The sequence below is a fragment of the Triplophysa rosa genome, linkage group LG16 (genome assembly GCF_024868665.1).
Source record: "Triplophysa rosa linkage group LG16, Trosa_1v2, whole genome shotgun sequence".
NCBI lineage: Eukaryota > Metazoa > Chordata > Actinopteri > Cypriniformes > Nemacheilidae > Triplophysa > Triplophysa rosa.
Window position 1 is genome coordinate 3,088,425 of NC_079905.1, and position 12,002 is coordinate 3,100,426.

General features: G+C 37.3%; 1 protein-coding gene across 2 annotated transcripts in view; it reads left to right on the forward strand.

Moving 5' to 3' along the window:
* jupb (junction plakoglobin b) overlaps positions 1-12,002 on the forward strand; it is a 45,393-nt gene that overhangs the window by 20,077 nt on the left and 13,314 nt on the right. Inside the window, exons 2-8 of one of the 2 annotated variants that reach the window (XM_057354751.1) lie at positions 4,153-4,190; positions 4,753-4,917; positions 6,624-6,877; positions 7,293-7,531; positions 9,983-10,184; positions 10,444-10,588; positions 11,640-11,743. In XM_057354751.1, the coding sequence (XP_057210734.1) occupies positions 4,178-4,190; positions 4,753-4,917; positions 6,624-6,877; positions 7,293-7,531; positions 9,983-10,184; positions 10,444-10,588; positions 11,640-11,743 (1,122 nt within the window). In that variant the 5' untranslated portion in view covers positions 4,153-4,177. The remainder of the gene's footprint in view (positions 1-4,152; positions 4,191-4,752; positions 4,918-6,623; positions 6,878-7,292; positions 7,532-9,982; positions 10,185-10,443; positions 10,589-11,639; positions 11,744-12,002) is intronic. The other variant, XM_057354753.1, reaches the window with a different exon arrangement.

A 12,002-nucleotide genomic window follows, 5' to 3' on the forward strand; every position in this document is an offset into this window, starting at 1 on the left:
AATAAATGGGTGCTGAACTGACAAGCTTTCTGTTGTGTACAGTGAAGTTTGTCTACATCAAATTCTACATTCAAAAAAATGGAGTTTTCCATGATATGACCCTTTAAATCGGTTTATAAGCTTGTGTGAGAGAATTATCTTGGTTGTGATTAAATAATGTCTTCTAATGCATTCTTCTAACTGCATTAGAGTGTGAATGTTTTCTTATAAGCGCAACAGACTATCTGCACGTCGTGACTGTTGTAACATTAGACCAAACCTCACTACATTTATGTTTTTTTATTTGAACGTGCTGTAGGTAACACAGTTCCTGGAATAGACCTACAGGTAGCTGCAGATGTCTGTCATCTTTTGCCGTAATTGTCCGTTTGAAGCACAAATCGTGGTTGGCGTTTTTCTGGAAGCGCCGCGCGAGTTGAGGAGTGCAGGTGACTTTGTAATTCGAGTCCCGGCGTGAAGCGACTCGTGGTATCATCAGCTTCTCTCCTGGAGTCTGCCAAAGCTTTGCTGTCTGTTGCAGATCCTCCTGCCAAGCTCCTGTTGTGAATTCGATCTTCTCAGTCCTGCTGAGAAGCCTAAAATATGCGAACGCGTACAGATGTTTCTATCAACACCGCTGCGTCGAACGGAGAGGCTTTTCAGCATAAACCTGTTTAATTGACATTTAGCAGACGCGCTTCATCCACAACCAGATAAAGAAATGAAATCTAAATGTACCACTCTGAAGAAAAAAACGTCAAAACGTCGTAACTTATACTGAACTCTTTTTTTTAGCTGATGTCACCAAATCCTTCCCCTCCTTTCAACGCAATTTATGCCATCGAATCCATCGGTATCAGAACTCGTCTTTCTTTTTTCTAGCTAATGAAGATCTTGCTTCGCTCAACAATGTCACATTATGAACGTAAAATAACATGTGAATGCTATTTTATATCAAGCTTGCGTTTTCAATTTTTTCAAATGTGCAGTGAAGTAAATCCCGCGTCACCTCCAATAAATGTGAATGAAAGTATTCCTTTGCTATTTGATCTCTTATGCTGGCGTCCACACCCATGCGCTCTAGCTGGCGGTCTCCCAAACGCAAATCCGCCCTGACACTCGCACAAACTACGGCAGCGTGTCGCCGGAAGTCAAACCGAAGCTGACAGGTGGGCTGGTGCTGCATTGTTTAGCATCATGCCGAATGCAGCAAAGACCCTTAAAGCCAAAAGAATATCCTGTGTGTGTGTTTGTTGTCTTTGTGTCATGGAGAACAAGGCAGCAGTCAACCACAGAACAATGGAGGGGATGAAAACAGGTGGTGTGTGATGAACAAAACAGACTTGGATGTTCAGGAAGCATTAGTCATCATTAGACACGTCGTGTTCTGCGGGAAGTCGACTGAAAATGAAAGAGGACTTGGTAAAGAAAAAGAGGTTTATTGTGTTGACTTGAGCAGACCTTGGCCTTCTTCGGGACAATGGTGAAACGACAAGACTTGCTGGTTTGTTTTTTCCTCGGCTCGCTATTTGAGGACTTTCCGTCGCCCCTCTGGCCTTCAATCTGTATTCCCTCCTTCCTCTCTCTCTCTGTCTCTCTTTATCTCTCTCGCCCTATGAATTTCGTCAGCAGCCCAGCGGGAAAGTCATCTTATTTTAGTTCCCTTTGGTGATGCAGGAATGACACACTTCACCTTTAAATCACCTTTGAATTAATTGTTTTTTAAGATTTAACGTTCGATCCTCATTTTTGATTAAATCTCCGCTTGTGCAGATTATTCCCATATTACTCTACTGTCACTGACAATTTACCGTCTGATTAAGTCGGGATCCATTAGTCATTTAGATTTACTCTTGACAAACACATGCTTAAAAAGTCATAATATATGAAATTCCCTAAAAAAAAACATCACTCTGTTTTATATTGAAAGTTCAGATTTGGCTGGGAGCTTTTAGAAATGAATCATCATTGTTGTGATGGTTTTATGGGAATTGGAGAACATTTCCGCTCATACTCTTGAATTGTAAAGCATTGTCGGGGCTCTGCCATGTGTTGTCTCATTTTAAGGTGAAAGCACTCAGGTATAATTTTCTTCCGCTGCCATCTAGATCACATGTGCTATTAGCTATAAATACTCATAGCTCACAATATGGCGTGCGTGTCCGCTTGTCTCCAGGATGTTAAAGGAGTCGTTTTTTCCAGAAATGAAAATATTTTCATCATGTTGCTTCAAACCTGTTTGATTTCTTTATTGAACCCCCTGTTTGGTGCGTATAGAAAGGTTTATGAAATATTTCATTTTTCACACAGGCCTAGTGATCGAACTTCAGGTAGAACTCTGCGAAGAATCAATAACTGTTAAGTAGTTTTAATTTAATTTAATACAGTTAAAATACAATAAAATATTAATAAAAATTTATATGAATAAAATTTATACATTTTCTAAAATAATTTTATAAAGTAAATTGTTATATTATAACCAAACACAGACCGGACGTTTACCAAGGGCCGGGCGCGTGAGTCCAATGAAAAATCTGTATTAATTTAAAATAATTATGTAAATAAATACAAATAATTACATATTAATACTATTAATGTCAATTAGCTAACAAATTATATTACTATTAATATGAATACTTAATAACTGTTAGATAAAATGATAATTATTCATTAAGAATCAAGAAAATGACAAAATTGCTAAAAATGTAACTAAAATCAACATGAAAACGAATACAAAAAATAAAGCTAAATCAAAATATTCCTAAAACTAAACTGAAAAGAAGACTATAATAACTCAATGGGAAAACTCATATGGGTTTAAAACATCATAAAGGTGAGTAAACAATGATCAAAATCGTTTAAAGGGCCTTTGTCCCGTACGAATAAAGCACATACTGAATAATGAAAGCACAAAGCAATGTGATGGGATATGGAAAACACAATACTTATCTCCGCCTAAACCTCGCTTAACCCTAAAGTTGTCTTTTAATTAATACTGTAAGTTCATGAATAATTAATGTGTTAATGCCTTCTTCTTTCTCCGGCGTAGTGACTGCTCATTGCTTTGGACATCTTCCCTTGCATCAGGTGTAAAGGGCTGTTCTTGTTTCTGGCGGCAGGTGACCAAGCAGGCCTTATGTATGTGTGTGTGATGCCTGGATTCATGTTGATGTGATTAATGACTGTGAGAAATGCAGGCCATGTGGTATAATGCCAACTGTTAGCTAATTCCCAAATGTCTTGTGGGGGAAAGCAGGTAAGTGCACTGTATGACAGACTGTTTTTTTAAAGGAGCGTTGAAGAAAATCCGAAAGTGGATTCAGTTAAAATTGAAAAAGAAGAGAACAAAAGCATGCCAGAATGAGATTTTGTCAGATGTGCAGCCGTAAGCAGGTTCAAAGAGGTATTACAAATCAAACGGATTAGTCACCGGTTTTATTATAGAAATGGCATTTTTTCATGTTTCTGGATGATACACCCACACACGTGTTTTAGTTTACTTATTAAGATTCTGTTATTTGCCTTGGTTTCTGCATCGCTTTCTACAGAGCGAATCTTAAAGTTGTTTTGTGTATGGAGAGATTGAGAAGCAGAAACAGTCTGATCGTGAAATCATAACTGCAGCACGTGTGTGAAAGGCCGGGGCAAGTTGTCACACTTTTTACTTCATGTTTCTCAAGGGAGGTTTGTTTTTGAAACATTTTTGCGTAAGAATTTAGTCGTGTAGCATAGACACAAAAGCTCTCCTGAAGTGGATACAAAGGTTGTCATCTTTTTCCATCACGCATCTTGAACAGCCCTCCATCCATATCCCTCCTGTAGTTCTATTTTTAGTTGCAAATTGAGCACCGTTGAGGGATTACAAAAACCCAAACTTGCCCAGGACAAGAGTGTTCAGTCCATCAAAAGATGAATCTGTAAAATCCCCTATAGCTTACCTGCTTTGTTCCAACTCTAAACTACAAGGGAAGGGTTGAAATCCACTTTGTGATTTGTTGGATTGGTCTATGCAGTCGTTTTATAAATAGCATTGCCTGCTCACTTCCCACTGGTGCTTTACCTCTAAACTGGTGCATGCTGTCACTCGTGGTTCATACTCCAGGTCGCTGCATTCCTTCTGCATCTCTCTCACTGTTCATGAGCTCTAACACATTCCTTCATGTTTCATCACAGGTTGCGCTGAGGCTGGACACTGGTGATGTCACTGCAAAGTAAGTGTTTTGCTACTGGTGTTCACCGCGTTTGCTTTTATTGGAGAAGCAATTGAGACATTAAAGGGATAGTTCACCGAAAAAATACAAATTCTTTCATCATTTACTCACCCTCATGCCATTTCGTACATGTATGACCTTCTTTCTTCTGCAGAACACAAAAGAAGATATTTCGAAGAACGTTGGTAACCCAACAACATCGGTCCCCCATTGACGCAAAACCTCTATTTCTTAAAATATCCTCTTTTGTGTTTTACAGAAGAACGAATCATATACAGGTTTTGAACCACATGAGGGTGAATAAATGATGGCAGAATTGTTATTTTTGGGTGAACTGTCCCTTTAAGGAGATCTCATTTGTGAGATTACTTTTCTATTGATTTTTAATGCTTGTAATTTCGAGATTTATTATAAATGTGAGCGAATCTGTGCGCCTGTCCCTCGCTTTTTATTAGAGAGTCATTTATTATCACAACACAGCATCTGCGGATGATATTTGAAATACTTGGCATTTGAAGCCGTGAGGCATTTATTTAGTCATTTTCGTGCTCATCGTCTGCAGCGAGCGAGCCGGAGGGGTCCGTGAAGGTGGAACAGTGGCAGCAGACGTTTTACGCCTCTGACTCGGGGATACAGTCGGGAGCCACGACCATCCGCGATGAGGAGGAATTGGAATGCAGTAGCAGGAAGTACACAGTCACCTCCACCGCCGTGGAGAACGCCGCAGGTAAAACACTCTCAAAGGTCTTCTCTGAAACGTTTTGAGGAATTATACAACTTGAGGGCCTCTAAAATTTCACACGAGTTAATAGCATTCAGTCCACTTTCTGCCATGTAGTTTCATTGAGTGGGAGACCAGAAAGTGCTGTTTCTTGGTGATTGTTTATTCTGTCTGGTTTTAGTGCGTGAAGTTTCACAAGTGGCATCAGGCATACAAACAGCACTATTTATTTATTTATTATAGGTGCATCTTAATGGGAAAGTTCACCCCAAAAATGAAAGTTCTGTCATTTATTCCCCCTCATGTCGTTCTAAACCTGCATGACTTTCTCTCTTCTGCAGAACACAAAAGAAGATATTTTGAAGAACGTTTGTAACCAAACAACATTGATCCCCATTGACTTCCATTGTATGAACACAAAACCACATTTCTCAAAATATCTTCTTTTGTGTTCCACTGATGAAAGAGTCATATACAGGTTTTGAATGATGACAGAATTTTTGTGTGGATGGTTCGAGTGTTATTTCTGTGTACAATAATATTTCTTGTAATATTCACTTCCTTTTCATGTAAATTTGATATCGTATCAAGTTTGTAATAGTTCTCAATAGGCCGATAATTTCAATTTGAAATGCAGCAAAAAACGTATATGTTGCACGTATGTTATTTAAAATGTATATTTAAATACACAATTGCATTGTCATTTTACATACTGCATTGCCATTTCGCGTATTGCGTATTTCAAATTGAAAATTGCTACCAATATGCTTCCATAGATAACCATTCTCCTGTCCTTTATTAAAGAAGATACTTGTAAGATCCTTTTTTTCATGTTATTAAATTTTTTTTAGAAACATGTTATTTTCTGTTTAGAGCTGAAGTTTGGTCACACAGTGGAAACGGCATCAGTGTAAAATCAGAATATTAGACTGCATACGCATCAGTGCCGCTTGAAACGGTGTGGCGTGAAATCTGTAGCCTTGTCTAATAAAATATGACGTAAAATGTTTAGGGAGAGAAAAAGAAAACTGTGATCAGGATGTTGCAAGCAGGACTCAAATCTGCATCATCCTCACAAGCTCCGTGGCTCAACATGTCAGGAGTGTATGCACAAAAACCTTCTAAAACCATTTTGATCTGTTTCGACATGTGTGATTTTATTTAGACTAGATGAATATTTAATGCACATGTGGTGTTGTCATTATTCTTTGTAGTCGTGGTGCGCTCGGTTGTAAATATCTGGGGATTGTTAAATGGATTCCTCACCGTGGCTGCGCGAGTGCACTTTGAAAAAACGCTGAAAATTTATTGTCTGGCCATATTCCAAACCCACTGACATTTAAAAACTCGAAGACGAAAAAACGCAGTTCAGTAGATTTGCTTTTTTTTATGGTTTGATCGTTATTGCTGTTCAAACAGAAGCTGGAGAGAGCTCTGCCTGACGCTTACAATGCTTCCAGCGTGGATTGCTCTTTTCCCACCTCCGCATATCTTTTGTGAATCCGCTCTGTTATGAAATGAGACATGAACCAAGGCACTTTATAGGATCTGAACTCTGATTGGATGAGCCACATTTACAGCTGCCATAGAAAGCACATCTGGTCTACATATCTACAGTGTCACATACAGTCCATGATGTTAATTGTTTAAAAAAAAGGTATGACTTGAAATGGTTTATTGCTATAATATGATATCATTTTCTCTATCCTCAGATCTCGAGGCCCAGTACAGTCTGACTCGAGCCCAGAGAGTACGTGCCGCGATGTTTCCTGAGACGCTAGTGGAGGGAGAGACCGTCCTCACCATGCAGAGCAACCCGGATCAGCCCACCAACGTCCAGAGACTGGCCGAGCCCTCACAGCTCCTGAAAACAGCCATCGTCCATCTCATCAATTATCAAGATGATGCTGAACTGGCCACACGAGCCATACCAGAGCTCACCAAACTGCTGGCCGATGAGGACCAGGTGCGAGGTGTCAGTCAGTTTCGTGTGTCGTTATAATGTGTAAATTGATTCAAATCGAGCGATCTAAGTGTTAATACTTGAAACATTTATTCACCCTCAAGTCCTTCAAAATTTGTATGACTTTCTTCTGCTGCAGAACACTTTTGAAGAACTTTTGTAACCAAACAACAATGACCCTCATTGACTTCCTTTATATGGACACAAAGCCACTGAGACATTTCTCAAAATCTTCTTTTTTGTTCCACAGAAGAGTCATATACAGATTTTAAACAACACGAGGGTGAATAAATGATAACAGACTTTTTATTTTTGGGTGAACTGTCCCTTTAAAATATAAACCTTGTTTGTGCTACGAATAAACATTTATGACATCCGAGATATCCGAAACAATAAAACGTCCCTGTTATCGCTGTAGGTGGTGGTAAACAAGGCCGCGCTCATCGTAAACCAGCTTACGCGGAAGGAGGCGTCTCGTCGTGTCCTCATGCAGTCTCCTCAGATGATCGCAGCTGTGGTGAGGGCCATGCAGAACACCGGAGACCTGGAGACGGCCCGCTGCGCCGCCAGCGTCCTGCACAGCCTCTCCCATCAGCGTGAGGGGCTGCTGGCCATCTTCAAATCCGGCGGCATTCCTGCGCTAGTGCGCATGCTCGGGTTAGTGTGTAATGCTAAAGCACAAATAACTCGATAGTGCCACCACGATAAAGCCCGACCTGCTGGAGAAGTGAACGAGTCAACAGAGTTGATTCAGTGAGGAAGTGAGTCGTCTGATGGATTCTTTCCATGATTCTTGTTTCATTCAGTCCGATGAGTTGAATTGATCAATTTGAACTAAAATTGAAACAGAACTATTTCATTTAAATACAGTGTATATGGCCAAAAGTGATGTCATATTTGTGCAATGTTTACTTTTAATGCTTCCTCGGGTTAGACTAAACCAACAAAATATGAGGTATTAGGTACAAAATGGACAAAGCACAAGACTTTTAAGGTATTTATTGGACAAAATTATTTAGCAAACGAAATAATCTTGTCATTTCAAACCTAAATGACTTTCTTTCTTCTGAAGAACACAAAAGAAGATATTTAGAAACATAAAATCGTTGGTCCCCCATTGACTTGCATTGGTTTTGTGTCCACACAGTAAAAGTGAACGGGGACCATTTTACATTTTAAAAAATATCGTCTTTTGTTTTTTGCAAAAGAAAGAAAATCATTTACATTTTTATTTTGAAGGTGAAATATTCCTTTAAATTCTTCTCAAAGCTGAGCTTCGCTTTACACTCCAAGCACAACTATGCAACATGAATACAAAATGTTTATCTTTATTTTTAATAATACATTTAAATAAATAGCAAAGACGCCAATTTTTTTTAAAGCTGGACATCACTTTTGGTCACTGCTTCATATGTTTGTCTATTTTCAATATATAAAACGTAAACCAGTTTTATTTAAATGCAATTTCTAAGGCAAGCTGTGTTCCAAGCACATCTAGGTCAAAAGAACCTGAAATCCCAGTTAATTGTGCCGGTTCAGCACATATAAATTTCCCTGCTCTGTATTTCGTGAATAGATTTTGGTGCAGGTCTGTTCTGCATTGTGATGAATGCTGTGACTAAGCAATGCTATAGCAGTACACAGTGTCCTGTCTTGTCCTGTCCACGTATATCAAAACTACGCCCTCCGTAACAGTGTCCAGAGACAGGCCCGTAGCAGAGCTTCTGCAGCGCTCTATTTTACAGGGATATATTTGGACTGTGATGGGAAATTCACAGTGTCAGAAAAGCCATTTAGAGTGATGTTGAGATAATAGAGCGAAACAGAATGTTTATGACCAGAGCCCGTGGAACATTGACTGAGCTTCACTATATTAAGCCGTTTCCCCTTGGAGTAAAGTGTCTTGCTCAAGGATACAGTGGTGATGTCTATTAGGATTTATTTTTAAACATTAAACCTGCAAGTGCTCTGGTACTGGACTTTGTGTTTGGGACTGAATTTGGCCTGCATGATGTTGAAGGAAAATTTGATATACAACTTGCTAAATACATATACTGTATGCAATATACCACAAAAATATGCCGTAAAATACAATAATATACAGTAATGTATAATATATTTGTAAAATCAATCAAATTAAAATGATTGTAGTTATAATAAAACTATATCTAATATATAAATAATTATCATTATAAATTAAATTAAATTGAACTTAAATTAATATAATCTTCAATATATATTAAATCGTATTATATTAATATATTAATAGTATATATAAATTATTATGTATTTATTGTATATTTTATTGTATATTGAAATAAAATTATATATTGTTATTACATTAAATATTATAAATGACAATTATATAACTATCATACATGTTTAATAAAATATATAATAATAAATAGTAAATAATATTATATTAAAAGTAAATATAGATTATATTAAAATGTTTATTGATATTTTTTAATATTATATATATATAATTTTTATATAATTTAATTGAAATCAAATTATATATTATTAAATGAAATATTATAAAGGAAAATTATATAAATAACATACATGTTTCATATCCTTTCTTGGAAAAAAGCATTATTACTGCTTCTGAAAGTGAACACCCCCACTCTAAAAAAGCCATAAAAATAGGGCACAATATACTGTATTAATATGAAGGAATTTTCCGTGTTCATTTTTACAGTCGTTTTACCTGTATTTTACATTTTGCACTGCATTCATTTGCATTTTAGCATTAATGGAAATGTCCGTAAAATAAAGGAAAATGTACTGGTAATTTTCTGCCAGTACTTTATCTGTTTTTTTACGGGATTTTTACAGTGCATGATTTACTGATGCTGTACATGAAACTAATCTTACAGTATTATTGTCATATATTGACATTTGCTGCATTTCAGTAATTTCGATATATTGTGCAGCCTTATTTGTTCGTCCGAACATTTTTGCAATTCTATTTAGTGACGCCATTGATCTGAGCTTTAACCAGTGTGAGCACCTGCAGTTTGAGTTGTAATTGTTTTAATAACTGAAAATACGTTTAACACCACCTATAAAAATATAATAAAATCTAACATTTTTATGTTTATTTAGTTCACCGATGGAGTCAGTGCTGTTTTATGCCATCACCACATTACACAACCTGTTACTGCATCAAGAAGGAGCCAAGATGGCCGTGCGTCTGGCCGATGGTCTGCAGAGGATGGTGCCCCTGCTGAAGAAGAGCAATCCAAAGTTTTTGGCCATCACCACAGACTGCCTGCAGCTGCTTTCTTATGGGAACCAGGAGAGCAAGGTGTGTGGGTCAATATTTACAAGCAATTTTAAACCAACACTTTAATTCATACAAAATGTGATGCATAATTTTGTGTGAAACGTTTGGAACCCATATTAAATTGTTTGGCTTGTTAACTTTGTATTTGGGCTTTTCTACAATACGATAATGGAAGTGAATATGGTAGAAATGGATCTTGTGTTTGGTTTAGGATGTGGATAATGCAGCAGATCATTGAGCTTGTGTTGTTATGAATTTACTGTCTCTGTGTTCTTCGCAGTTGATCATCCTGGCAAACGGCGGACCAGAAAGTTTAGTGTTTATTATGAGAAACTACAACTATGAAAAGCTTCTGTGGACCACCAGTAGAGTCCTGAAGGTTCTCTCTGTTTGTCCGAGCAACAAGCCGGCTATCGTTGAAGCTGGTGTGTGTTCATTACTTTCTACTTCTCTACAAAAAAAACCCTCAGCATTTATTCACGCTTACGTTGTTCCAAACTTTCTTCAGTGGTATACAAGAGGAAAAATGATGAAGAATGTTGACAATGATCTCTTAGTCCATATAATGAAAGAAAATGGTGACTGAGGCTGCATGTCACAAACGTCATCTTTTGTGTTTCATGCAAAATAGAAAGTTTTTGAAAGAATAATGAATTTATACTTTGGGATGAACTGTTCCTTTATCTCTTTTGCTATGTGTTTCACTTTCATTGTTTATTTTTCCTAGCCTAGTGGAATATTCTTTAGCCTTTTTTGGTTTTCTTCACTTGGGTATTTGTATAATTCACCTCAAATATTTAGGAATTAAAATATGAAACATGCTTTTTTGTATAATAAATACCAACAATATACCAAATAATAAAATAAACAATACATTTATAGTTATTTTAATACATTTAAATAAATCAATTATAATAGAATAAATAATCATTTCAATTAAATAAAAAATAAAAAATCAATTAAAACGTAAATGTTAACAACATAAAAATTACAGCACCAGTGCATGTTAAATATCCATCTTTAATAAATCTCTTCTTCCACACAAGCTCAGTCATGCTAATGCCGTACGGGTTTTGCTTTATTAGTGTTGACCTTTCAGTGCATTAATACTGATTTATAAATGTCTGAGGTCATGTGACTGAAATATCTCCAGGACGATCTCATAAAAGTCTTTAGACTTATAACAGGACTGTTTCCGAGCTTTGTGAGGTCCACACCATCGAGGATCAGCAGGGCCACTTTAAAAGATGTCTCCTAATCTCCTCTCCCCTTTTTATCTTTCTAAGCCATGTGGCTTTTAGTTTATCTGCACTAGCTCCAAAATTCATTTCTCTCCTTTTGGCACACGGTAGTCTAGAGAGAAATACAGCCTTCGTTTTTGAACAGGTTGTGTCGCCGGATAGTTATGTTCCTTCTTTTGATTGCGGCTCAGTCTGTTAAATACGGAGTCTAAAGCCTTTTCTCTCTGTTTGGCAGGAGGTATGCAGGCCCTCGGCCAACATCTCACAGGTTCAAGTCAACGGCTGACGCAGAACTGTCTGTGGACTCTACGAAATCTTTCTGATGCTGCAACCAAACAGGTGAACTAGCTGTCAAGAAATGGATATTTTCTGCCATCATTTACTCACCCTCATGTTATTTAAAAACCTGTATATGACTCGTTCATCTGTGGGACACAAAAGAAGATATTTTGAGAAATGTCTCCATGGATTTGTGTTCATACAATGGAAGTCAATGATTATGTAGTGTGGTTACACGCATTCTTCAAAATATCTTCTTTTGTGTTCTGCTACAGGAAGAAAGTCATACAGGTTTGGAATGACATGAAAGTTAAGGCAC